Here is a 27068-nt window from a genome sequence, read left to right as displayed (position 1 = left end):
TATACAGTATATTGGCTGTATGTTCATCCTGTCAGTCACAAGAGATGGCTGAAGTTCTGTCAGTGCCTTCTGTTCCAAGCAGAAGAGATGGCATTCTCCAGTGTTTATCTGCTGAATGCTTCAAATTGCAAAGAACTGAAACTCGATCGCAAAGTTGTCAGCACTCAGGCAAATGACTTCATGAGCATTTTTAAAAATAACGGTGTGCAAGGGCATCAGATGAGTGTGCACTGCAGCCTTTTGAGGGAAAGTGGTTTTGAGATGACTGAGATGCTCAGCCCTGGAAAGTACCGTGGCTCCTGAACTTGCACAGTAGGAGCTAATAATAAACACTCAGCACTCGCCCTTTCACTGGCACGAGGGCTAGCTGGTGTTCACTTATTGAGACAGCTGACCTCTACAAATTCATCAGTTTGCCCTCTAGGTTGGATGAGTGAAGAAAGAGAAAGACAGTACAAGTACAAGCCACAACTGGTTTTACTCTTGTCCAATATGTGTGCAACTGTGCACATTTGCATTGCCGCAACCCGGAAGTGGCCAAAAAATGGGGCAGGGTAGGAGCAGGTTTATACATGCTCTGCCAACATAACCCCTGTGCAAAACAGCTGTTGCCTGTACACCAAAAGTAAAGGCAATGGTTGCCTCCAGATGACATGACTATTGTGCAATCAGCCTGGATTCTACACATACAATCTACATGGGGGGATCAGACAGTGTAATCAATTGGTTGTTACCCCACTCTTTCCTCTCAGATTGCCTCTCAAATTTCAAACAGCAAAACCTGAATTAAAAAAAAAAAGATTTGTTGTGCAAGAGCACTGTGGTGTAACTTTTTTGTGTTGGTGTGGGGATGATCTGGGGATTGTGATTTAATACCACACTTCTGCTACCAAAATGTCGGGGGTGCTTCTTGGCACAATCACGAAACTGCTGGTCTGCTTTACAGCAACCAGTGGCAAACCTAGATTTTGGGGGCCCTGAAGCTTGAACTGTTATGGGGCCCCCTTCACAACCAGCAGTGAGGTTTGGGTAATCACTGTTATCGTATTCAATGCTATGTTTAAAACTTACACAACATTACACTGATTATCTAAACCAGAGGTGGTTAACTTGTGACCTTCCAGATGTTGTTGGCCTCCAATTCCTATCAGCTGCAGCCATTATGGAGAATAGTTAGGGGTGATGGGAGTTGCCACAGCTTAGCTACCCCTGATCTAAACTCAAAGCTTGATGCAAACTAAGGAAAACTATTAAGGCTGCAGCCATAGTGGAGGGGAAAGTCAGTCTATTGCAGGAGGCCTTCAAAGCTTAGGAGCGTTCTCATCATGTGGCCCAGGGTTGCATGTCCCAAAGGTGAGACTGAATATAAATAGCCTGAAAACCCCCCAAAATGCTTTTGGCATACCCCAAGCAATGCTGAATGTAATTTCGGCCATTTGATTTTGCGCCATTTATCTGCTGAGTCTTTCTCACTCATTGTTGTTGGGGGGGTGGGGCAGGGAATCCTGCATGTTAGCAAAGAAGAACTTCAAAGAGCATTTCCAGATTGCTGGTGTATTTTGCAAATGTAAGTCATGATGACACCCCTAAGCAACATTATGATCCTGATCAAGATTTGGTTACCATTACCAGCACTATGCATCGGGCCAACACCTCCTGAGGAAGAAAAATGGAGTTTTCTCTCGCCCACCACCCTGCAAATTGCTGGCATGGTGGAGTCATCCAAATCAGGAAATAGGGCAAAAAAGATTGAAGTTCCCTTGTGACTCATGCGAAGGGGGTCTCAGTCTGGATCAGCTTTTGTGTTGGGGAGAAGCTATTTTGCGCTGATATTTTGCCAAGTTTGGCCCAAAGTGCCTTCAAATCTTATTTAAAGAGGTACTTGGCTGCTGGTTGGCTGAAATAAATACTCTGCCTAACTCTAACCCTTTGCTGAAGGTAATCGGTTGATGTTTTCTCAAGAGCTGTTAATGAATGGAGATGTGTTTCTGAACCGCAATATACCTGCAGAGCTATGTCTGGGTGAAGAGCTCTGCCTGCTTTGTTTCAGCAGGAGCTGGCTAAAACTGAGGCATCTCTGGGGTGCAGCTGTTGCTTTTGGGAGTCAAATGCAGGTTAAGTGGTTGCACCATCGGCCTTTAGGAGTCTTTTTCCCAGAGTGCTCTGCTTGTATATTTGTATTTGTATTATTGTTAATTAAATTTGTATGCTGTCCTATATTCATGGATCTCAGGGCTGTTCACAACATAAAATCACAATATAAAAAACACAAAATAAGAACAAACCAATAACCCATTCCCCCTTCCACAACACATTCAAAAGGGCATTGGATGTCAATCAGCCAAAGGCCGGGTTAAAGAGGAACGTTTTTGCCTGGTGCCTAAAGGTGTATAATGAAAGTGTCAGCTGAACCTCCCTGGGGAGATAATTCCACAAGTAGGGAGTCACTGCGAAGGAAAAAGCCTGTTCTCATGTTGCCATCTTCCAGACTTGTCATGGAGGAGGCACGTGAAGAAGAGCCTCAGAGTCTGGGTAGGTTCATATGGAGAGAGACAGTCCTTGAAGTATTGCGGTCCTGAGCAAATATTACGAAGACACTGTACGTCTGCAGAGCTCTCACAGTCAAAGAAACGAATCCTTTGTCATGTTTCCACTGGACTTCCCACTGCTATGGGAAGCAAGGAGCGATTTAATGGCATTTTCATTGCAAGCAGATTGAAGCTCTTTGTTGTTAAAAAGAACCTTTTGGTTAAAGGAAATTTGCTTCCTAAGCCTTGCTGATGGAAGAATAAATGAGGCTTTCATTTGCTAACACTTTCAGTGCATTTTCGCTGATGCATCACAGTTCATGAATTCTTTGTCCGTCCACAGGTTGGCCAGATGCCAAGCTTATGCAAACAGTTGTAGCAGCAACTTCAATCTGCAATTGGCCATCTGAGTGGCACAGACTTATTTTAGTCTCTTCAAACCCATCTTTCCTTATGAGCTCATATCTGTGGCTCCTGACAGATCTGAAAGTGGCCATCTGCCAGCAGCACAACTATGCTAGGAAAAATGATGTATTTTAAAGTCAAAGTGGCAAAAAAACCCTCCTGAAATTCCATGTGCAGCCATGGAAAAACAAAATCTTCTGGAGGAGCTGGCCAAGGTGAAAAATTGAAACCAATGTTACAGAACAGGTGTATTCTGTGCCCACCTTAATTCAGAATCTAAGACTTCAGCCAAATTATTTTTGTTTTTTTAAGATGATAAATGCAGACAGAGTTTGCTATTCATGTATTGTTTTGAGATTTTATACAAATATTTTTCCTTTTTTGAGTCATCAAGGAAGCATGGCCTATAGATGTAGACTCTTCTGCTGCTGAATCATGGGCATAGCCAGGATTTGGGGGGGGGGCAGGCCACTTGTGGAGAGGCAGAACCTCAGTTCGCTATGTATTTTGGATGAATTCATGGAGGATAAGGCTATGGCTACTGGCAGTAATGGCTATGCTCTGCCTCCTCACTTGGAGCATCTAAAGTTGCAAGTCTACGTGCACTTAATAATATCTTAGCGTGAAACTGACTGTATGATTTCAGTAGGAAATGCTTATAGTTGTGTGGTAAGAGAGTCAAACCAGAAGGTGTTAGCAGTTTTTATTTGGCAAAGGATTCAAAGATGGTCAAAGTTAGCTTGAATCAAAAGGAAAAAACGGTCCTCCTCATTCTAGCTCTTACTGCTCCTTCAAGTGATCTCAGCTCTTTTACAGTTTATAGAGCAGAAACCTATACCACTAAGGCTGTAATCGTATATGCTTACCTAGGAGTAGAGTTTGGGGAAGAAATTCAGTTCAATTCATGCACAAATGCAAACACAGCCATCTTTTGAAATTCACACTTCTCCAACTTTTGCAATGCAGTTCTCCAGCCAAATAATGTATACATAAATGCATATACTAGGCTAAAGTGTGTGTGTAAATGCATATGCTAGAGAAAATAACACGTAGAAAAGCATTATATGGGGGGTGGCTTTTTTAAAAGTGTACATTATGCAAAATTGCATAAAACTGTATCTACTGGAAGAAATTTGCTAGTGAATTTTCGTGAGTTTATTTTAAAAAAAACGCAGTGATGTGAAAATACAGACAACTGAAGATTCAAAAAATGAGAAGCCAAGAGAACCCAAAGTTGACAGGTTTATCCATCGCTACCTGGGTGTGAACTCAATTGAACTCTACAGGGATTACTTCTGAGTAGGTATGCATGGAATGTGGTTAATAAACCATTTAAAAATAAATGGATAAATATTATCATGATGCTACTCACGTTAAAGCTTTAGGACAGCCACTATCTATCACAGCATCTAAGACAAAGATGAGTGTGTTTCAGTCTGTGAGCTTTTTGTCGTTCAAAACTGGGTTTTTTTTACAAAGAAGAAGACGAATTCCAGTGAAGCCTTTTGCAGTATTCTCTGTACTGCAAGACACAGTTGCTTAGTAAAACCTGCCAATTTAATTATGAAAATTCAGGGCTGCTTATTTGGTGATGATATTGCCTGTTTGTATAATACAGTACTATTAATCTCGTTCTTTTCAAGTAATAGAAAGATTATAACCTTTAGAAAGCACAGGCTTTTCAAAGTGCATGCAGGACCTCTTACCCACTTAAGACTCCATCTAGTGTTGCTTTAAAATAATTCACAGAAAGGATGAAGGAAAGGAAGCTTGAAAGCACTAGTGAGCTGGAGTATTACAGCTATTCACTGGCTCTCTCTGACGTAGGGAGAAACTTTCCATCAACACAACTGCTGTATATTATATTAAATATCCATAGCAACACTTTAAAATAGAACTCTATAAAACTGCACCTTTATCCATTTCACATTATAGAGATCACATATTTTGCCTTCAATGCATCAATGTGCAATATGATCTATCTTTGTCAAATTACAATGGAAGCAGCAGATAGTGGAGGAAGTATTTATCAAAAGAGATGTTCCCATTCAAAGACAATACAGTAGTAGCTGTTGTTATAGTATAATCTATATGCTGTGGAGGGGGCACTTGAGGAGTACAAGATGCAGGGCATAATGTTCTAGGAGAAAGGTGATCTTGTGGCTGTTGGAATCAGAGACACTTATGTCAAATAAGCTGAGGTTTAGCACTACTTGAAGTCATCCAAATTTCTAAACTAATCATGGAAGAGCCAAAGAAGCAAGGACTGAGATGCTACTCTTCACTTGCTCCTGACTGAACTGTGGGAGGGCATCTAAGATGCCTTCTTCTGGTTACTGACTAGTTTTCTCTGGGAGACCTAAAGCAAGTTTAGAAGGAAACCGATTTGATTTTTTTTAAATCACAAACACAATCATGGTATAATGGAATTATAAGGCTACAATATCCAAAAGGTTATTGGATACACCTCCCTCACATCCTTAGTCCCAGTTCTCTTCCTCTAGTTCAAAGAAACATGGACATGAAGGACACCAGGGGGTTAGCAGACTTAGTGGCATCTGACCCTGTGCTCTCCCTAGATCCCTGATCAGCTCAGATAACGAGGGAGAGAGTTTGGACTGACTCAGGAGTTAACTCACATGCCACATGACACTTTATTACAGTGATCCATTAAATCCCTAGGGTAAAGCAAAGCTCATCAGTTAAATTTTTACTCAAGTGCAGGCCTACTTGCGTCATACAAAAGTTATTTATTTAGATACCAACTTTCAAGGCTACACAGACTACAAGACTACACAATGTCTTTCACATCATTGGGTGGGTGGGACAATATGAAATCACCATTGCACAGTAAAACCAGTACCAGAAGCCAAGGGAAGGCTGCACAGTGCAGGTGAAACAGCATAACAATCTGACGCTCTAAACACTGTGTGCACACCATGCAGATCTACCTGGCACCTCACTGCTTTCCTTCTCAGATAAGTAGCACCACTCCAGGCTGTCCCACCATGCCAACAACTACTGCACAGCTGGAATCCTATTAGGGAGAATGCCCTCTTGTGTGTTGACATATATTGCACCCTAGGCAAATCCAGCGCCAATAAGAGGGTGTGTCACAAACTCTGGGCAGGTTACCTGTCAGAACATGTAAACTATCAAATTTTTAAGCTGTGTAGGGCTTTATATGAATAAATGAATGAATGTTTATGATTACGGCAAACAGCTAGCATACTAGGCTTTATATGTTAATATAAGCACCTTGACCTTAGCCTGGTAGCTTATAGCTGGCAATTGCAGCTCCTTCAGTGCCAATATTACGTATTTTTTGCGAGCTGCCCCACTGAACAGCCTTGCTGCTGCATTCTGCACCGGCTGAAGCTTCCAAATCAAACCTAACGGCATCTCCACAGAGATGGCAAGAATCCAGCTACAGAAACTTAAAGTTTGGTTATTAATGCTAATATTTAATCTATTCATCAGTGCTCTTTCCTTAAAATTATCTGTGAAAGAGTGATAACGCAAAAGTTGTCCCCATGAAAATAAACCAGACATAATTAATAAAATAGCTGAAGCATACATCAAGTATTACAATAAAAATAGAACTTTATATGGTGGTAATGTAACATACAGTACCTATGACTCATTTCTAACTATAGATCAATTTTCAATACAGGAGGGGAGGCAGGCAATTTGAACCAAGCAAGCATTGACATGTTTTCCTAGCCTTTAAAAATGTTAATCTAAGATTTCAGTGCTTGTTCATCTTCTGTGGCAACCAACACCCTGACTTTAGGCACTGCATGGGGTAACACTGCTAATTCCCATGCACCCAACACAGGGTATTTTTAGGCATGCATTAAAGCTCTCTAGCTGGGAATCAAAACCACAACATCGTATCTCACTCCATAGGTATCATTTCTAACCACTGCCATTCAGATGGCACTTAAGTCATGCATCCTTAGTTATATTTGCCAAATGCTAGGCCTTGAGACTTTGCCCTTGAAGGTTAGCATGATAGGTTCAACAGTAACAAGGTCTAAATGTGCATTTGTTTCTTTTCCTCAGTATATAGCAGCTCCTTTGTTGTTTTCACCAGATAGGTAAGATGATATAAATTATTTAACTAGCACTTGAAGAGTTGTGCGAAAGAACTTGCAGGTTCTTATATCAGTCTAAGTGGTATAAAGTCATCTTTCCTTTCTCTGAACATTTATTTCTCTAAATAACAAATGGATGGTTCTTCTTTTGCTTTAATCACAGTCTTGTACCAAGAACTGCCTGCTCTATTGTTTCAAACTCCAAAGGGATCCACAGATTTAATGCTGCTGCTGACCATATGTCCATAGGGTCTCAGCCTCCAATTTCAATTATTAACTTCTAGAGTTCTTGATGTTTAGGAGTTCAATAATATCTGATACGCACTAAGACCACAATCCTCAACACACTTGCTAGGAAGTAACCAGCAGTGCTTCATATTTGTATAGCACTTTCAAATGTTCAAAGCACTTCCCAGACATTATATAGGGCTCATCCACACTTACCGTATTTTTTGCACCATAACACTCACTTTTTTCCTCCTAGAAAGTAAGGGGAAATGTCTGTGCATGTTATGAAGGGAATGCCTACGGGTGGCATGCCTACGGATTTTCCTCCTCTAAAAACTACATGCGTGTTATGGTCGGGTGCGTGTTATAGAGCGAAAAATACGGTACCTTTTGCCCCACACTTTCTCGACACAGGTATGTGCTTTAAAGCGCCATGTCCAAATGCTTTTCTTTTCTCTCTCCCCATCCATGGTGCCATCCCTATGAAAACACACTCTTTAATGCTGAATTAGAAGAAACGGCAATTTGGGTTTTCTGCAAATTGCCATTTGCTCTGATTCAGTAGCAAAGAGCAGGCTTTCGCAGGGAAAGTGCCAGGGCAAAAAAAAAAAAAAGGCCTCAAACAGGGTGCTTTAAAGCACAGAACTGTTCCTAGAAATGCTGTGGAAAAGGAAGTATAGATAAGCCCCTATGAACCTCACAACTCTTCTGTAAAGTAAGCCAGGACATTTTCTCTGAGGTAAGCTGAGCTGAAAGAGGTAGGCTTGCCTAAGAATACCTTGCAGCAGACAGGAGATTCAAATCAGGGACTCCCTGATTCATACTTCAGTCGCTTAGCCCCCTATACTACCAGGGAGGTTTACCTGGTGCCAAGTTGAACATCTTTTTGCAGGGGCAGACTTTGGTCTTTCAAATTTCAGCAGCACCTGTGTGAGGCCAAAATTCAACTCCTCTTGTCTTCTATTCTGCTCAATTCACTGTCATTTGTTGCAACACCCCATGGCACCCCCTAGGCTCAGCGGCCAGTGTGGTGGAACTGGTTGTGTTGCCCTAAATCCGCCTCTGCTTTTTGGCTCCGGTGGAAGACCTTTTCATTTTCCCAGGCCTGTGTGTGTGTGTGTATTTTAATGGTTTGTCTTCTCTGATATTTAGCTGTTCCTGCTGCACTGATTTCCTGTTTTATTATATTGAATTTTGTATAGACTGCTGGTGTTGTTTGTAAAATGTTTAAAACTTTCTGTAAATTGCTTTACAGAGAAACATTGATAAAGCAGTTGGTGGCATGCCCACCCCAAAACTTTTGCAGGCATAAACAGTATTGAAAGTGGGATCATGTATAACTGCTCTGATACTATCATGAGCACTTGAAGGTGTCTGGTTACCATTTTGTAGAAGAGTTTCAAGAGCATACTGGAACTTCAGGTTTGCGCTAAACATTTAAAAAAGAATCAGACTTTTTGCTGTTGGAAAGTGATAGGGAAACACATTGAAAAATGTGGGACAAATAAATTATTATAAGGAAGATGTATAAACAAACACCTTGCAAGTGATTAATGTAAGGTGAATGTTCATAGTCATAAAGTTGCCAAGCAAACAAATCAAAATGAATGCTCAGTAAAGACTAGATAGAATTTATGTAAACTTTGTGAAAACAAATCAAGATGAATCCTCAATGAACAGGTCATCTGAAGAAGCCCTTGGAAGAGGGGAGCATATAATAATTCTGCAGGTCAGGATATACAAATGGTAGCTATGTCAACAAGCTGATCTGGGATGGGAGAGGAGGGCAGGGAGGAAAACATCAAAAGTGTTAGTTTTGAAGGTGTCTGCTTTTCAGCTCATAGTACTGACCCCAATTTTTACTTGTACTCAACGCGTTTAGTTGTTTTACATAACTAATTTTCATATGAAAATAAGTAATGTACAAGGAAAGGGTCTTCTAAAGGGCATGCATGAGATAGAGAACATTTTTTCTAGTTATTCCAGGCACCTGTTGTAAGAGGCAAATCCATGCCAGGCTTCCTGTATATTGACAAGGAGGAAAAAGGTTTGGCCCCCCTGATGAAGCTTGATTTGTGAAAACTATTGTCAAATAATACTCTTCCTGGAACTGATTCAAAGCATGTCCAAATACTCTGTATAACATGTGCTTGAAACATTAGGACATGAGCTCAGATACCTTGCATAGCTAAACCCTGACATAATGGGGGACTTATGCTAGCTTGGGGGGGTGCATATGTGTATACTGTATACAAGTACAGCCATACCTTGGTTTTCAAACAGCTTATTTCTCGAATGTTTTGGCTCCCGAATGCCACAAACCCGGAAGTGAGTGTTCCAGTTTGTGAACTATTTTTGGAAGCCAAACATCCGACGGGGCTTTCGTGGCTTCCAATTGGCTGCAGGAGCTTCCTGCACCCAATCAGAAGCCACACTTTGGTTTTCGAACATTTTGGAAGTCGAAAAGACTTTCGGAACGGATTCCATTCGACTTCCAAGGTATGACTGTAGAGTCAAGGAAGCTATTACAGGTAATAAGTCTTCCTTGGGAAAACTGATGTCTTGTCCAAACAAAAGACACAAGCTTTGGTGAAAGAAATGCAAGCAGCTAATAAGAGATGCATACAAATAATTCAAGGAGCAACTTCAATTTTTGCTGTCCCTGCTCATCTCCTAAATTTAAAAGATAAGTTACATACCGGCGATAAGTATTAGTTCCCTAGGAAGATAGTTTTCACTATTGTGATATTATGTTTATTCCCACCCCACCATTCTTGACTGACTGACTGATTGAGGACAATAGCTGTCAGAAAGTGAAATATGGCATTTTGATCTTCATTTGTAATGCCTTTGTATACTTAGTGTTATTGCATAAATAAACCACTTGATTCTTGAGAAAAACTATCAGGAGAAAGAAAATAAAGATTTGATGCTCTATTTATAGAACAAAACTGGGATGACAGATTGGATTCCAGCGTTCAGCTTAATCTGTAAAATTTTAACAACCAGGATAAAATAATGTTCAGACTGAGAGCAACATAATTGCATTTGACATACACAATACAAAACAGTTCAACTACGCTACTTATTTGAAACTCATACTCAGATGCTGGCAAGATCTAAGTGTTCCATTTCACAAGACTAAACATCAGCCACCTAAAATGTTATTACACATACAACCTCTAAACTCTGTATGAATAGAAATGGCATGATCACTTAACAGGTGACTTTGAAAGAAATTGAAAGAATCACTGACTAATTTTGGATTATAATCTTAAATTACAAAGCGTACCATCCTAGGCATGCTTATTGAGAGAGTAAGCACAATTGACGTGTACTTCCATGTAAACGTACGTTGGGTTGCTGTTAAAGCATGATTCTCAAAAGTTCTTCTTAGGCTGTAATCCCAAACACACTTACGACTAAGGAACATGCCCTGTTGATTTACTTTGAAATAAAAAAAGCCTCTGATTACACTACTCAACACTTCTAGATGCACATGAAAAAACAATGCAATTCCTATCACCAATTGAAAAATTTGGAGTTTCTATAATGTAGAATCAAGCAGCTAGTCTATGACTGCCCCTTGATGGCAAGAATGGGAAGAGGAATAGCATCCCATTACTTAAACTGCCATTCATATACTTGCATTTCTGTGTAATAACACTTTTTTAAAATATGCAAGTATAATCTATCCCTATACATAATTATTTAATAAAATGCTAAAGTTAATTAGCTGACAAGATCCACCTATTTTATACATGTAAGTAACTTGTATGCTGATGTTCTTGTTATAGAACAGAAACCAACACAAATACCTGTGGCAAATGTAATCCAGATTCTTTTTTAAAAATTTAAAATAGCCATTTTGCTGATGTAGATTCCGCCCACCCCACCCCCACCACGAAAACAGATTGTACAAATGTTGATTCCCCCACTATTTCTCTGGGCTGCTGCAGTTTTATATTTCTGACTGCTGCTTCCCCAACCCCAACTGATACCCAAGTCTAGCTGATATCCATGAGAAAGTTCTGAATGGACTCAAATGTGAAACTGCTGTTCATCTAACAAAAGTATAGAAAATGTCTCTAGGATCTGCCTCCATACCAGAGATTACAATGAAAAGTGGTGATTGTAGGGATATTTTTTTTTTTAGGAAACTGGGTGGTGAGGTGAAGTGGGGGGTGGGGGGTGGAGAATCCTGGAAATAAATTACCGGTAGTCTGGTTAGCTCAATGTCTCTTCTGGACAAATTCGTGGAAAGTTTATTAAAGATCAAATTATCAGGAATATAGGATAAGTCCTGCTGAATGAGCATCAACATGACTTCAGCAGCACCAAGTCTTGTATCACTAATCCTTTAGAGTTATTTGAGAGTGTCAACAAACACATCAAAAGGAGTAATCAGGTACACATTGTGTACTTGAGACTTTAAACTAGGAGTGGGGAACCTGCGGCTTGTGTGCCAATATTTAACACACCAGGCCATTTTCTCCAAACCATGCCCATCCACCCATCAAATAACATCACTGATGATGTCAGCTGATGGAAAGAGAGGGTTTAATTCTGCATTGGTTGTACCACCCCATTCCCAGGAGGGAACAGGATCTGGCAGCCTAGGCAGCAGAATTTAATCTCTGCTAACCACCTGATGAGTGGCGATTACAGTCCTTTGCATTCTCCTTTAAGTGAGCAGGATGGTGGCAGGAAAATGTGAGACCAACATTGCTGCCACCCAAGGCTTGCAAAACCCTTCGCATGTTTGCCCCCTCCCCTTTTAAGATTGAAGCACAAGGGATTTTGACAGGTGCGTGGTCACACCCTTCTGTCAAATTTGGCACATGAGGCAGATAAGTGGAGCCAAAAAGGTTCTGCATCCCTGCTTTAAACCAACCAATTTATCTGTGCCATGCATAATTTTAGATTTGTAATGCTAGTATTTTATGAGGTTCTTATGATATTGACCTAATTTATCTTAATTTCTGTAATGCTTGATTAAGTTATATTAAGTAAAGGAAATGTATTTGCTATGTGCCTGGAGACTTGTCCTTGAACACTACATTTACAGTGTGGTGACAGTAAGGGGGACTAACTCTCCCTCTTTAATGTGGCAGTTGTAGAGGGAGCTGAGATGAAAAACTTAGTCTACATAGAAATCAGGCTTAGATTTTCCCCTCAGAGCATATCTGGAATTTGAGCAAGTACTGTGGACACCATCCCCTCTGGTAATTTCTCTCTGCCCTCCAGCCAGATCAGTTCTTCACCCTAAGAGACATAGATAAATCACCCATGCACCCATTTCACTTATCCAAGGGATCAGCGTAAATGTCAAATCCAAAAGAGCAGTGTCTCTAAAAGCTCACAAAACAAATATCACTCTTCCAACTTTCTCCTTTAGCACTATGTACTTTTCGGGGGGGGGGGGAGAAGGTAACCATCCATACACCCTCATGACCAAGGCGGCCAGTGAGGGAGGGAAGGGATTAAGACACTGTGGACACCAGGGCTCACAATGGCACTATTATGATGGCCCTTGCATTAATTAGAGTAGGAACGGCAGATTTCAAGCCCAGGGGCTGGATGCAGCCCTCAAGGCCTTGGGACTTTCTCCAGGCCATATTCTCTTCTCAGCTGCACCTCACCAGCCCAGCTAGAATATGTCCTTGAACTCTGATAATGCTTCTTGTTTGCTGGGGTGGGAGATAGAGCTGCTGTTAGCATGTTTATAGAAACTAAGCTAAAATTCATGTTTATTGCTCTGCCCAATCTGGCCTTGCTAAGCTCTGGTGTTTGGCCTCCAGAAGGTTGCTTAGAATGAAATACAGGCTGAAGAGGGTCCCCCCCCTAAGTTACTGTTGTTGGCATCCATCTGTCTGCAGAGACAGTGGAGTGCACCTCCAGGGCTTAAGTCATACTGCCGTGTTAGTTACGGGAGGAGGAGTACCTCTGGTGAGTGACACTTCCTGCTTCTTCTGTGGTAGTTTGTCCACCTTTGGTCCCCACCCCACCCAAGTTTTAAATCATTAAAAAAAACGACTCCTATCCCACTGATACTCTGATCTAGAACGACACAATCAGTGCCATTCCATGCATGTTCACAGGAGCATTCATTTGGCCTTACTCCCTAGTAAGCTCATTTAGAACTTAGGGACATAGGTACAAATACATGTAATAGCACCGCAGCACTGTTTTAAAGCCATGAAACTCACCAGATGACATTGGGCTAGTCCATATACCTCAGTCTCAAAGGGTTGTTGTGAGGATAAAACTGGGAAAGAACCAAACATGCTCCTGGATAAAAATGTAAAAAAATAACAGTAAATTTTTAAAAAACCCACTGCGTTGGGGACAGAATCTCTGAAGAGAAAAGTAACAGGGACTTTTGCCCTTTTCTGTCACCTATCATTTCTCTCAGTTCCTACAATTTTGGTCCCATAACTTCTACTCTCTGAAATGTGAAAGGGATGGGGATTTCTTTCACCAAAGTATTATTTATTTAGTAATATTTTCCAAAAAGGAAAAAAATAGCTTACACCACTTTATTTTTAGACATTTCTGTATAACCATAAATAAATCAATTAGGGGCGCCACAGAACAGTCTATTTACGGTTCTTATTCACCATCATAATTATAGTAACATTTAAAAAAAAAGTTTCATGTCCTGGGGGACCATCCGCAACCCTCCTTCGCGCAAAGCTGGGGGGGGGCGGTTCAAAACGTCCTGCCGGTAACCCAACCAGCATTTAGAGAATCCCTCTAAGTCTGCGTAGAGCGCGCGGCAGGCAGTTCCCTTAAGCGGGCGAAGGAATGACGGGGGAGAGTGGGCACTGCAGCTTCCCTTGACGCTACGGAGTTTTCGCAGCCGCGCGGCCAACCCCTTCCTCCCACTCACCCAGCGCGGCGTTTTCCTATATAATAACATGCCGCCCACTAAAACAACATGGCGGCCTTGCTCTCTGGCCCCGGGCTGTAGGCGGCGCAGCGGCTCTGCGGGGTTTTGTGGAGAAGAAGCCCTGGCGGGGGGAAATCTCCGCCTGTGCCGCCTCACAACTCCCGTCTGCGGCTCCTCCCTCCCAACTGAAGGGAAGTGTGGGGGGGGGGGAGAAAGAAACCAGCGAGCGGGGGTGACCGCGCCTCAGGCTGCCGCCACGTCTCGCGGGCCCCCGCTCCTTTTTCCTTTTTGTTTCTTCCGCGCCGGCTCCTCCAACCGCCGCCTCTGCTGATTCCGGGGGCGGCCTAGAGAGGTCGCCGTTGCTCTGAGAGCGGCTGGCACAGGAGCCGAGTGAGGAGAGACCGAGCCGAGAGAGGGAGCCGGCGGCTTGTGGGCGGGAGCGGGGTGGCGGCGGCGGCGCGAAAAAGGGACGAGGGGCGTCGTGTGAAGAAGAAGCGCCGCTTGCGAGCAGCCAGCAAATTCCTCCTGAGGCGGCGATACGGAGGGAAGCTGAGGGGGCAGACTGGGGAGAGAGCCATAGCTTTGAGGCGGGCGAGGAGCGGGGCGTCATCGTCTTCGTCGTGGATGTGCCTCTGAGGTAAAAGAGGTTGCCTGAGGTAAAAATTAAAAAAAGCCGGCGAGGAGGAGGGGACAGACGGAGGCGATCAGGACACATGGCGGCAGCGGCAGCAGCAGCAGCCCCGGGGCTGGTTTGACAGAGAGGAGCGCTGCTGCTGCTGCTGCTGCCTGCGAGGGAGAGAGGATGTCGCTGCAGCCTTCAGAAGCCAACTCGGAGCTCCTCTCGCCCGCCGCCGGCGACAAGCGGCTGTTGCTGGGCTGCGGCGCGGAGGAGGGAGAGAGAGCGGATTCCCCGGCGGAGGCGGCGGGATCAGAGCAGGACGAGAGGGCGGCGGCGCTGGCGGCTGCGGAGGAGGAGGAGGAGGAGGGAGGAGGAGGAGGAAGGAAGAAACTGCCTCCCCAGCTGACGGAGCCCAGGGCAGCTTCTGGGGTATGTATGCATTCTATGTTTGTATATACCAGCTCCTGGTTCTTCCTAGCGGTCTGCTGCAGCAAAACAGCGGCTCCTTAATAAAGGCTGGCAGACTGATTGCGGCAAGGCTAGTAAAGGCTTTCATGGACCACCACCAGCGCCTGAGATGCTCTTTTAAGGGATGCTGGAAAGCTTTCCCCGTCCACAGATGCTTCGCTGCTGAGCTCACCAGGAGATGCTGGGATGAATGGCTCGGCTTCAACTCCCGTGAAAAAAGCAGCTTAAGGCCAAATCTTTCCTGGTGATAATGGAAAGCAAAGGGCATGAAATTCACGGGAGGTTTTGTTTCTTTTCCTCCCACCCTCTCAGGTGTACACATAATATACATGTTGACTGGTTTCACTAATGTAACAGCACCCAGTGATTGGCATCAATGGGGTTTGGGGGGGTGGAGGGAGGGGGTTCTTATAAACTTATCCATAGAGATGTAGCTGGTATTTAACGGTCCTGCCATTTTTGGCTACATTGTCAGAACAATTAGCGTGCTGAATGGGACAGATTGCGTAGGCGTGGTTTCCAGGATTTCTCTGTTCTGGCACGGAATAAGATCCCAACACGTTGTTTTTCGTTTTAAATCAAGGCCGTTATAACATTGGTGTATCGACAAATTTTTAGCATGAATATAGTTTAAATATCTGCAAGTCCAGTGAATAAGTATCAAGGAAGATTTTTTCAAGACTGTTTGGGAGGAAAGGGGACTGCAGGGGATAATTGAGAGAAACTAGTTCGGGGGGGGGACCCTTTAAGGGGAGTAAGGATTTTGCTATACATACACATTAAATATAAATACACTGTGAATGAAAGCTTGAGGTCATTAATCAGGTAGCAGGACAAATTAGGGGGAGCACCCAACACCCTTTGAAAGTAACTCCAGGGGGTTGTGTTTTGAACTAGTGTGTACAATTCCAATGGGGCACAATTATGGCATGTACTTGTATTTAGAATGCATTAATGCTTATAGCATTCTCACCATTTAACCTTAATTTCTCAGCTATAGTTTCTCTCATAGTTTGATAGCTTTGAGAGACTGGAGACTGCTTTTGGAGAATGCAATTATAAAGTAAACAGTTAAGCAACAAATGAATGCTTAGAATTGCCTAACTGTAAACAAATCATTGGTCGAATCTTGGGGGATTGATAAATCCAGGTTAAAAAGAAGGGCCTGGAATGTTCCCCAAGATCTTCCATGCATTAAATGACATCTAGCCACATTTCCATAGACTGATTATACTGCATCACAAACAATGAATGAGGCACCCCATACTTATTGGGGTAAGAAATACATGATCCACTGGATCTTAAATGCACACCTGTCAAAAAATGTTAACAGCAACAAAGGGGGGGGGGCAAAAGGAAAGGTAAGTAGACACTTTTTAGAGAAGGAGAAGGTTATCTTTCTATGATATATCACTCATTTGTGTTCAAAAAGCTACACAAATCTCCCTCACTTGAATGGTAGAGTGGGAGGGAGTGCTCAGCACCTAGAACTTTTTCAGAATGACTAAAACAAAACTTTTTAGAAGTGCAAAATGGCACATGCATGAAGAAAAGTTGTTAACCAATGATGGGCACTGATATTTTGGCAGCCTCGTTCTGTGGAAAATTTATGATCCTAATAGAATCACTAGCTTATGGAACAACATCCTGTATTTAAAGTGTCAGAATATTGTGGTTTATTGCTGAGAACTTTACTTCCTTCCAACAGATGCCCTACAAGGTGGAAAGGCATGTGGATCTTCACAGCAATTGACAGTGTGTATTTGCCAAATCTAACTGAGCACATTATGGTACTGCAGAAGAGCCTGTTCTAAATATCTTAATAGGCCAAAAGGCTCATTTGAGGAGAATTTGAAAAGCTATATTCCATGTATCCATGGCCCCTGTGCTGCAAGGCAGCAAATCTCATTCTGCTTCCGGCTTTCTGTTCCTCTCCTACTAGTGGAAAGTGCAATTTGCCATCTGGAGAAAAAAGCAGCAGGGGGTGAGAGTCACTCACCAGCCCTTCAGCTAATACTGAGCATCCTTTTTCTTCCTAGCAAATAATTCTAGAACATTCACAGTAAATGTAGACCAGGGTAGAAAATTATAATCAAGCACATTTGTGGGGATGATGACTCAAGTCCTAATTGTGTGAAAGTCTTTTGTAAACTCAGATTGAAGTTAAGTGCCTAAAAATTAAGAACATAAGTTGCCTGCTCAGATCAGTCCAGTGGCATTTCTAATCTAGCATCTTGTTCTCACAGTCGCCAATTGAAGGCCAAATTAACTGCACCATCCCAAGAGGCCAATATTGCGGCTAGATTCTTAACTTTTGAGGCCAACTGTAACTTTTAAAAGATGTTTTATGCTAATGGTTTTCAGAATGTTTTCACTCTGTTTTTGTTTCATTTTTAAATTCTGGATGTGTTTGCCCTGGGATTCCTTCAGGAGGGCAGGAGGGATACAAATTCAATACATAAATAGTACTTGGGATCAGGGCTGTCTTTATCTGAGGGTGCAAGGGGTGCGGGGCACCCAGGTGCTGAATTCTGGGGGGCGCCAGGCGCCCACCGCTGAAGCCGCCTAAGCTCTTAACTATCTGCTTGTTATGAAATAATAAATAATTTTGATCAAGCTAGAAAAACAAAATACATATATACCTAGGTATTACCGAAATGTATACCTACTGTTTCACTAAAGGACTTTAAACTTTGTGTGCTCATTTACCAAAGATGTGCCATGCCAGCGGCAGCACTTGTCATTCACAACGGCGCTGTGCACGCAAAATTAACTCTTACATCAAAATATTATGTTACGTATTGTATTGAGCTGCTATGCGGCAGCGGGGTCAGTGGCACCGTTGACACGACTGATGTTTCTCCTAAGTAGGTGCCTAAACCTTACTTATAAATTTAAGTGTGGTGGTGTTGTATACCTAAGTATAAGTGTATTGTAAATAAATGAGCAAATAAAAAAGTTTGTTTCTTTTCCTCCCTTCTTTCGTAAACAGGAGATAAGGCTTAAGCGTGGTGTCTGACATAAGCCTAATAAAAGTTAATTTGGGGGCGCTGGGCACATCTTTGCACCCCGGCGGCTAAAGACAGCACTGCTTGGGATTGTTTCCAGTTGTGTACAATGAAAGTTATGTGCTGAAGCTCAAATAATTAAAAGGCTTACCTATGCATTTAACACTGAAATCTTTGTTGATTGTCTTGTTTTGTGCGTTACAGATATCTGTAACGTAAGGAAAGGGAGCACATCTATTTTAGAAGAATAACAATTGTACGTCTATATTTATTTATCTGAATGGCTTGGGTGGAGGTAGCAAAAAAAGGAAGTACAAAATGTGTTAAATATAACTATGTTACAGAGATGCTTCATTGTATCTAGGGAAAGTAACAGATGGAGAAGAACACAATGATATTTTGGTAACAAACGTCAAGGCTTATAAAACATTTTGAAATGAGAAAAGAAGAAAGAGCTATTGAACTGGAGCCCATTTATCACAAAGGAGTTTTTATTTAGTGTTCTAAATAAGAATTTATGCCTTAATTGTTTAATGTATAGCAACAAGCACTCAAGTTGTAGATCTCTGAATTAATAGACAGGAATGTATTTGACATAATTCTGTGGACGCACAGAAGAACCATAGAATGTGGTTATGAGTAGAAAATCAATTTCTTGGGAATCTCTGCTTTTTAAAATAAAAGACATGTTTCTAGCCCTTATGGATGCAGATATATGTGGGGAATTGGAGTAGAGCTTCCTGAGAGCCCTGTAACTAAATACAGTGGTGCATTGGTTTACAAACTTAATCCGTTCCAGAAGTCCGTTCTTAAACCAAAGCATTCTTAAACCAAGGTGTGCTTTCCCATAGCAGTGGAGGACTCAATTTACAAATGGAACACACTCAACAGGAAGCAAAACATGTTCTTATTCCAACGCAAAGTTCACAAACCAAAACACCTACTTTGGGTTTGCAGCGTTCTTAATCCAAGTTGTTCATAAACTAAGCTATTCTTAAGCCAAGGTATCACTGTATGCTTAAAATATGTCAGCAATGCCTGCTGAAGTCTTGGGAGCAGTAAAGATGGCTAAATAAGATTTTCAATAGTTTGGATATGGGGATTTGCCTGTTCTAATTGTACTTTGCAAGTACTTTGGCCACAATATGTAGGACAGTTTCTCTCTCATGAGTTCCTTCTTTTGGTGACTGGACCCAGATGCACTACTTTTCATCATCTTCCTCTGACCCTGCCTGCCCTCTCCTTTCTCTGATATAACAGCTTTAGATACAGCTTTGACCAAGCTGCTTCTAGAACCTGAATAGCTTTCAAAAGAGTATAAAAACATGTATTGTGCATTCTGTAGGTACTCCAGACCCACACACTCCAGCATCCTATATTGTTTTGTTTGGCTCAGAGGCACTGAATTAAGAGAGGACAGGGAAGTGCCATATGGCATGCTCTAAACCATTTTTAGTATGTGGGGTACAATTCTATTTTTGTACCAAAGCAATCCTTTTGTGGTTAGTATATGAGAATCCAGCCTACTAATATTGGCTAAATAGCTCTTAATTTGATATGAAATCAAATTGATGGGTGCTGCACTGTAGTTTTTGAGAAAGAAAATAATTTATTTTTAATGGTGGGTGATGTTATTGCAGAGCTTGTGTAAGTATTCCCTCTGCCCAATGTATAGGTGTTTTTTTCTGTCTAAGAACAGCTATCTTGAGTATATTACATTCTTTTTCTGTCATGCTTTATCACTGTAATAATTATCTGCCCTAATTCTTAAGTAGTTGCATACAGCAAATGGTATGGTTTTATTTTAACCAGATTCCTTGGTGGCAAGGGAAAAGGATACCAAGAATACTGTCAGCACATGATAGGATAAATGATAGTCACTAGCATTTTATTTCTAAGTAGATTGTCAGCAGATGGTGGGATGAGTCATTGGCTATTTGATTAGATAGTGACAATATTGTCATAAAAAAACTCACATACAGTTATTTACTACGTGGAAATACTTCAAAAAAATTCAGCTCTAAAAATGTTTTCCTTACAAATACATTCCAAGTTGAAATATGAGATATCTGTGATTCAAGCTTTATGCAAAATGTTATATGTTAAATGCAGGATATTATAAGAATGGTTGGTGTTTATTAAACCATGAAATTTTAAAACTTTTATCTGCTTAACTTTTAATTACTTTTATTTAAAGAATGTTCTTGGGAAATACAACTTCAATACAGAACAAAGCAGTTATGGTTAGAGTATGCCATTCAAAGTATATGCTCCCTTTCTAGTTAAAACAAAGCAAAGGGTTAAAGAACTAGTCAGCCAAGTATCCAAGTTTAGAGAGTGGCATGTTGTGTGGAATATTTTTGCAAATGGCATTACTCTGGGCTCATCTAGTTCTCATGGTTCCACCTTTAGCTGTCCTTTAGGAGGAGAGTTCTGGTCCGGGGGTTCTTCCATAGGTGGTCTCTTGCACATCCAGGCTCCAGAGAGTCCTCAATGAGTTTGAGGACTTAAGATTTTCATATCGATTTTAACATCTACCATAGATTCCGCCGTAAAAGGTGACTTTTTAATCCCAGAAAAGAGGTTTAAAAGCCGGGGGTCGCCTTATACGCCGGGTATGGGTGGCGCAGAGCGAAGCCTGACCCCGCCCCCTGCTGCTGCAGCAGCGGCTCCGAAGCTGCAGCAGCGGGCGGCGGGCTCCACGCTGGGCGACTTTCTCCCGGCGCGGAGCTGCCCAGCGTATTAGGCAACTGGGCTTATAAGACAAATCCCCAAATTGCAGCTGCTAATTTGGGGGGTCGTCTAATATGCCCAGTCGCCTAATATGCCAGAATCTACGGTACCTTTAGAGAGAAAAGTGTCTGTATATACTTTTTTAGGGTAGAACCCGGATAAAATTTGGTGTACCTAATAACTCCACTTGTTACATTTTTAGTGTATATGCACTAATATAATATGACAGACAAACTAATTTGGAAAGAGAGGTGTATGAATGTAAAAATGTAAACGTGTCAACACTGTGTCAATGTTAAAAATGCGTGTTTGACTCTCATAATGTTTGAAGTAGCCCTAAATTCCACTGAAATCAATGGAACTTGTATGTCACAGCATTGAATTGTTTTTTTCTAATTGCAGAGCTTGGAGACAGGACCAAAAAATGATATTTCACCATTCAGCAGTTTCATTTCAACCATCAGCCAGAAACAAGAAGATACTGGAAGTGGAAGCTCACCTGCAGAATTTGTTATTGCAGATATAAAAAACGGTAAGAGAACAAAAGTTTCATTATTTAGCCATTTGTGACTGCAGGAGCTACTTGGTGCACTGTTGTTAGTAGCTGTTTTGTTTTTTGTTTGTGTTGTGACAGTGCCTTGCTGCTTGCTAGTAGAACTGTGTTCGTGCAAAGTACTCTAAAGTCATAATAAATGACACAGCACAATAAGAGCTAACAGTCTAACAAATGCAAGTTAGAACAGATAAATAAGTCAGTAGGGAGTTTTAGGATGAAATAGCTACAATGAGTGTAACATTGACAGTGTGCACTTTGTGCATGTAGTAAGCTTTTCAGTGGCAGTAATCATAGCCTGCTGGCTGCTTAGCTGTTTTTAAATGTCAAAATTTTTTTTCTATTGGCAGTATAGAAGAAGTGGGGTTGTTGAAAGAGCTTGAGTAAAGATAGTTTGGGTGCTTTGGAAGGCCTTTTTTTGAAAAAGTGTGTAAGAATACAGTGGTACCTCGGGTTACATATACTTCAGGTTACATACGCTTCAGGTTACACACTCCACTAAGCCAGAAATAGTGCTTCAGGTTAAGAACTTTGCTTCAGGATAAGAACAGAAATCGTCCTCAGGCGGCGCAGCGGCCCCATTAGCTAAAGTGGTGCTTCAGGTTAAGAACAGTTTCAGATTAAGAACGGACCTCCGGAATGAATTAAGTACTTAACCCGAGGTACCACTGTAGTCAGGGTTGAGTTGCCATCACAGGCAGACAGCAGCGGCGGAGGAAGCCGCTTGGGTGCCCATAGGGGCAGGGCACACCGTGGGGCCTCTGGAGTCTGCCTGCCTCCACCCACTCAGCCACCCTACAGCTAGGGGGGAGACAGCGGGCGGACCGTTTGGGCAGTGCAGAGCCGACGTGCGCCCAAGCCACCATGTCACTCCCAGGAGAGACACGTCCTTCGGGCGAGCTGCAGGCCCCATGGTGAGTGCTGCCCGGCATTTTGTCACCCCCCTCAGTGGTGACACCCAGGGTGGTCCACACCCACCGCACCCCCTTCCTCCGCCCCTGGCAGAGAGGACTGTTAAATTACAATCAGAACAGTATGGGTGAATATGACTGACATTGGGGGCAAGTCTTTTTTTTTTAATCCAAAAGGATCTGTACTGCTGGTTAATGTTAAACACTATACATAAGTATTTGCTGTTCCTGGATAGGACAGCTGAAAAAACTGCCACAGGAATTGCAACTGTATCTATGATAACACAGGTTTTATGACAGCTTTGCCTATTTGAATATATGCTAGAATATGGTTGGAAGCGTTTGGGTGTAGAGCAAAACTGGAAATTGACCCTTAGAATTCTGAACTAGAATTGTACCATGTCACGTCGTGACATTTGTATCAGTCATTGAAGAAATGGCACTGTTTCATACCCATTCATTTCCAGTTACTGCTCTAATAATCTAGTCTCTCTTCTCTTATCAGAAATGCTTTGTTCATCAGATTTTTCATTAACATTCTTGCCTCTCATACATTGGTTAAGTGATTTTTGCATAATGTAACCAAGCAACATTCTCAAAACCATTATTCAGCAGTACAACGCTTTACAAATCTTACCATCGCTTAAACAGTTCCACGTATTTTTAGAACAGAGTTCAGGAAGGATTTTAATTATTTTTATAATCAATAGTTTTCAGTGTATATAGTATTCTTTAAGGTGTTGTTGTAAACTGCACCACTGGTACAGCTATTTAAAGCTTCTTAAATTTTTTACTAATTAATTTAGTATGTTATTGTTTGGTGCTTATTTCTAGTTTGTTCAAAGATAATGCTAGAAAGGGTGCTGCTGTATTTAAAATCAGTGACACTGATGTTCAGAAGCATAAGGATCATGAAACATATTATTTATTATTTTAAGTCACATGAACAAAACCTTTCTTTCCTTTTTAAAATTATATTATTCCACTAAGATTAGTGATTTATTCAAACTTTTCATAAACTCCCATTTAAATTGGTGTAGTAGAAGGTTTCTTTTACATTCTTGGTCTTAGAATATGAAATATAGCTCCAGTTTGAAAGGAATTTGAATGTTACTCAGGTGCTGGAACTTCATAAGTGTTAACTCTATGACTGGGTTTAGACATAACACTACCCTATGGTTTAACATTATGAGAACAAGCCTCAGACTCATTCACTCCTCTCTCCTCCTGTATGGCCACAGGAAGGATATTGGGAGTTTTGTTTCTGTGGCTTGTCATTATTTCAAAACTGGGGCAAACTGTAATTAGTCTTAACTATGGTTTAGGGGAAAAAACCAGAATCAAGAACCACAGTTTATACAGTTCCTGGCTCATGGAAAGTGCTTCTGATCAGTTTTTGCTGACTTCCTTTCCTCTTCAGCTCATTCCTTCCCACCCCATCCCATCCCATTCAGACAAAGTTTTGGGGAAAGGGCTTATGAAAAGTCATCTTGCATCAGTCCCTTCCTGCTAGTGCTCCTCTAGATACAAACAAGTTATATATATTTTTAATGTATATTTTATGACTTGCACAAATGTATGGGCATGAGATATCACTGCAACCTAATCCTAGCTATGTTTATGTGGAATTTCAATGGTAGTTCCTTTCAAATATGCAGGTAGGTTCAGGTAGACATAGTTTCTATATTTTAGTTTACTTTCAAATTAATTATTTTTGTAGTTGCAGTTTATGATTTTTTAAAACTTTTGCTTCTGAATCAGCAAAAGAGCTTCCATCCCTTGGCCACGATGTTAGGCAAAAACAGCGCACCTCTGTAGATATACTTACAGCAGAAATGAAAGTTTCAGTCCCACCAGAACATCCTCTTCCCGTCCAAACAAAAACTCTAATAGACTTCCGGTAAGTAGCATTATTTTGTGTATATGTACTGCTAATAGATTTATTTATATGTTCTTTTTAATTATTCTAAATAAAAAAATAGATGTTGTATCCAGCAACCAAACAAAGCTTCTAATATTTATACTAAACTCCCAAATGGCTCATCTTCTATTGGAAAATACATATTTTTTCATACTCTAATTTCCTGCAACTATATAACCTGTGAATGCATACCAAGGAATAAATAATTCCTTTAAATGAATGTATTTTTAACTGGAGGCAGATGTAGGAGATGCTAGGAGGGAGCAAATATGTTACATGCCTTCCTCCCAGTTCTCATGGATTCCAGCAGCCACTTTGCTAGAGAATCTTTGGGCCACAGCAGGTGAAGTAGGAAATAATCCCATCTCAGACATGACTGCCAGGGTGGCTGCTGCTGTCTCTCACAGCCTGGTGGCAGATGGAGGTGGTACTGGGGGTGGGGGGTGGGGAGCAAAGACATTACATGCCTTTCTCAAATGTTACAACATTAGGCAGCTACCTTGGGCACATTGTGATTGAATGCTTCATTTACTCATGGATTAGCTATGTTTGGTCCCTGCTGTTGATGCTACTTCCTCGACTGTGCTCCCTTTTGTGATCATGTGGCTTGTCCCATCACAATGGATGGCAGGTCTGGCTATCTGCCTCTGCTACTGACCCATTATGACCTTGCCTGGATAGCATGCAACTTAGGGACAGGAGGCCTGGCATGCATTCTCTGCTTTTGTGATCTTGTTTCCTAAGGCAGATGGTTCATGAGGTAGCTGGCTGGCTCACTTGCTCAGTGGCTGTCTGCTGTGGCATGCAACCTCTGCTGCTGTCTTGCTAAGGTGACATGGCATGGCACACAGTTGCCATCTTGCTGCTACACATGGATTATGTTCAGGTTGGAATGAAAGGCCAGCTACACTGCTGTGTTCCTGAAACGTCTTGTGCCAGGCTGGTGGGTAAAAGAGGAAGAAATGGCAACCTGCTCCCAAGCACTCTGGAGTGAGCACTGGAGAAGATGGATCACTGCTTTGAGCATATCAATTTGTACCTAAAGAACTAGCTTAGGTCTTCCAGTAGCTTAACTTTTAGCATTTTTCTTTTTAAAGAACTGACCGTGTGTTGAATCACAAGCTGCTTGTGAAATTTCCTTTACTAATAAAAGCAGCTTGCTATGTGACATGGGGAGCTTTTGTTCTAGCAAAACAGAGCTGCCTTGGAATATGTGGAAGAAGCTGTGCATTTCTTTGGATCTCAGCTCCTTAGTTCCTCATTATTTCATGCCTAGCCCTAATGGTCCAAAGTATGTAAGGTTCTCTGCTTTTAACTGCATTTATGGGTGCTATTTTTACATGAATGTAATTACACCTATTTGAATGTAATTTGGATTTTTAAAATTTATGAAAAAAAAATAAATACAACTATGGGATACAACCTAGTATTTATATTTCTGGGTGTCTAAAATGTATTGAAAGCTGTTTGTGTAAAATATTCTGCTAGCTGTATAATTGGTTGCATTTTGTGCTTTCTGTTTAGGGAAGACATAGAAAAAGCTAAATTATCAGGAGACTGGAAAACAGTGTATGATTTTTATTCAAAAACGTTTGATTCTTTTCCAGAAATCAATACTGCGTTTAAGGTAAAAACCACCATTATCACCACAAACACATCTTAATTCGCTTAAACATTAACTAGCAATAATGCAAATATATGTTTTATCTAATATATAATAATTAAAACAAAGCAACCAAAAGTAGAAGCTAGATAAATTAAGGGAAACGGTATGTTTAAAATCTAATTTTGTATAAGAAAATAGTAAAACTGGCTTTTTATATTGGTACATGAAACTGATTGTTAGACCATTTTCACAGTGATTACCAGTGTTATACTGCATTTTTCATCTATGACAAGATTACTGAAACCCTACAAACACAGCAATCCAGGAAGAGTAATATATATGAAAATAGCATGTACGCTACACACAAGGTTGGAAAACTGTACCCGCACCACTAGATAGTGCTGTTACCAATCTTTTGGGGCCTACAAACACAATTAGAATCTGGAATGTGTGTTGTGGAAACACAGCCTGCTCTGGTTGCTTCTCTTCCCCCACCCCTCCCTGGGTCACCCCACTCCAGATAAACAACAAAGTTCACACACAAACCCTTTTTGCCTTTGAATGTGATCTGGGCAAAAGTTTAATTCAGTAGAATTAAAACAGTTCCTCTTGAATTTGCATGATTTTACACAGGGTCTCCCAAAAAATCCACTATAAAATTAAAGCTTATATTGATACAGTAAAAAAAAAAAAAAATCTGCCTCTGTCAAGCACTACAGAAAACTTTAGTGAAGGTGTTGCAGGCACAGATTCTGACGGATTTTTTTAGTATTTCATTAAACCTCAGAAAAAAACCAAAGCAGCCAACAAATCACAGAATCCATCTGTAGACACATGTGATCAATGATTTGATGGTGATTTTCAGGGGATCTCATAGAAAAATTATGATAATCCATGTATTGGGTCCCCGTTTTTGTGACACAGCAACACTGGAAAGCACCAGATTTGTAATGGTTATGCTTCAATCAATGGTGACACCTGTGATTTGACGGATGTGGGCTTGGGGAAACCCATGAAAAATCAGGCAATTAAAAGTTATCAATTGTATTGGATGTGATATGAGAATGTACCCATGCCTTCTTTCACTCTCACCCCCATA

At 41.3% G+C, this 27068-nt stretch overlaps 1 protein-coding gene and 1 long non-coding RNA gene across 3 annotated transcripts in view; one reads left to right on the top strand and one right to left on the bottom strand.

Moving 5' to 3' along the window:
- Positions 1–3767: 3767 nt before the first annotated feature.
- Positions 3768–14267, bottom strand: LOC310762785. 2 transcript variants are annotated; one of them, XR_014548172.1, is made up of 5 exons: positions 14151–14267; positions 13468–13549; positions 7641–7738; positions 6192–7469; positions 4498–5096 (listed from the first exon to the last, which is right to left on the bottom strand). It is a non-coding gene; the product is annotated as an uncharacterized lncRNA (long non-coding RNA). The 2 variants fall into 2 exon arrangements; XR_014548171.1 differs by having other exon boundaries at positions 3768–7469.
- The window catches only part of HECTD2 (HECT domain E3 ubiquitin protein ligase 2), a 35233-nt gene continuing 21779 nt past the window's right edge, over positions 13615–27068 (top strand). The window contains exons 1-4 of the mRNA XM_083614097.1: positions 13615–15198; positions 21381–21510; positions 24204–24342; positions 25888–25990. Coding sequence (XP_083470223.1) covers positions 14953–15198; positions 21381–21510; positions 24204–24342; positions 25888–25990 — 618 coding nt within the window. The 5' untranslated portion in view covers positions 13615–14952. The remainder of the gene's footprint in view (positions 15199–21380; positions 21511–24203; positions 24343–25887; positions 25991–27068) is intronic.

Source organism: Podarcis filfolensis, assembly GCF_964270895.1.
Source record: "Podarcis filfolensis genome assembly, chromosome: 5".
Taxonomy (NCBI): domain Eukaryota; kingdom Metazoa; phylum Chordata; class Lepidosauria; order Squamata; family Lacertidae; genus Podarcis; species Podarcis filfolensis.
This window is presented reverse-complemented; position numbering and strand designations above follow the sequence as displayed.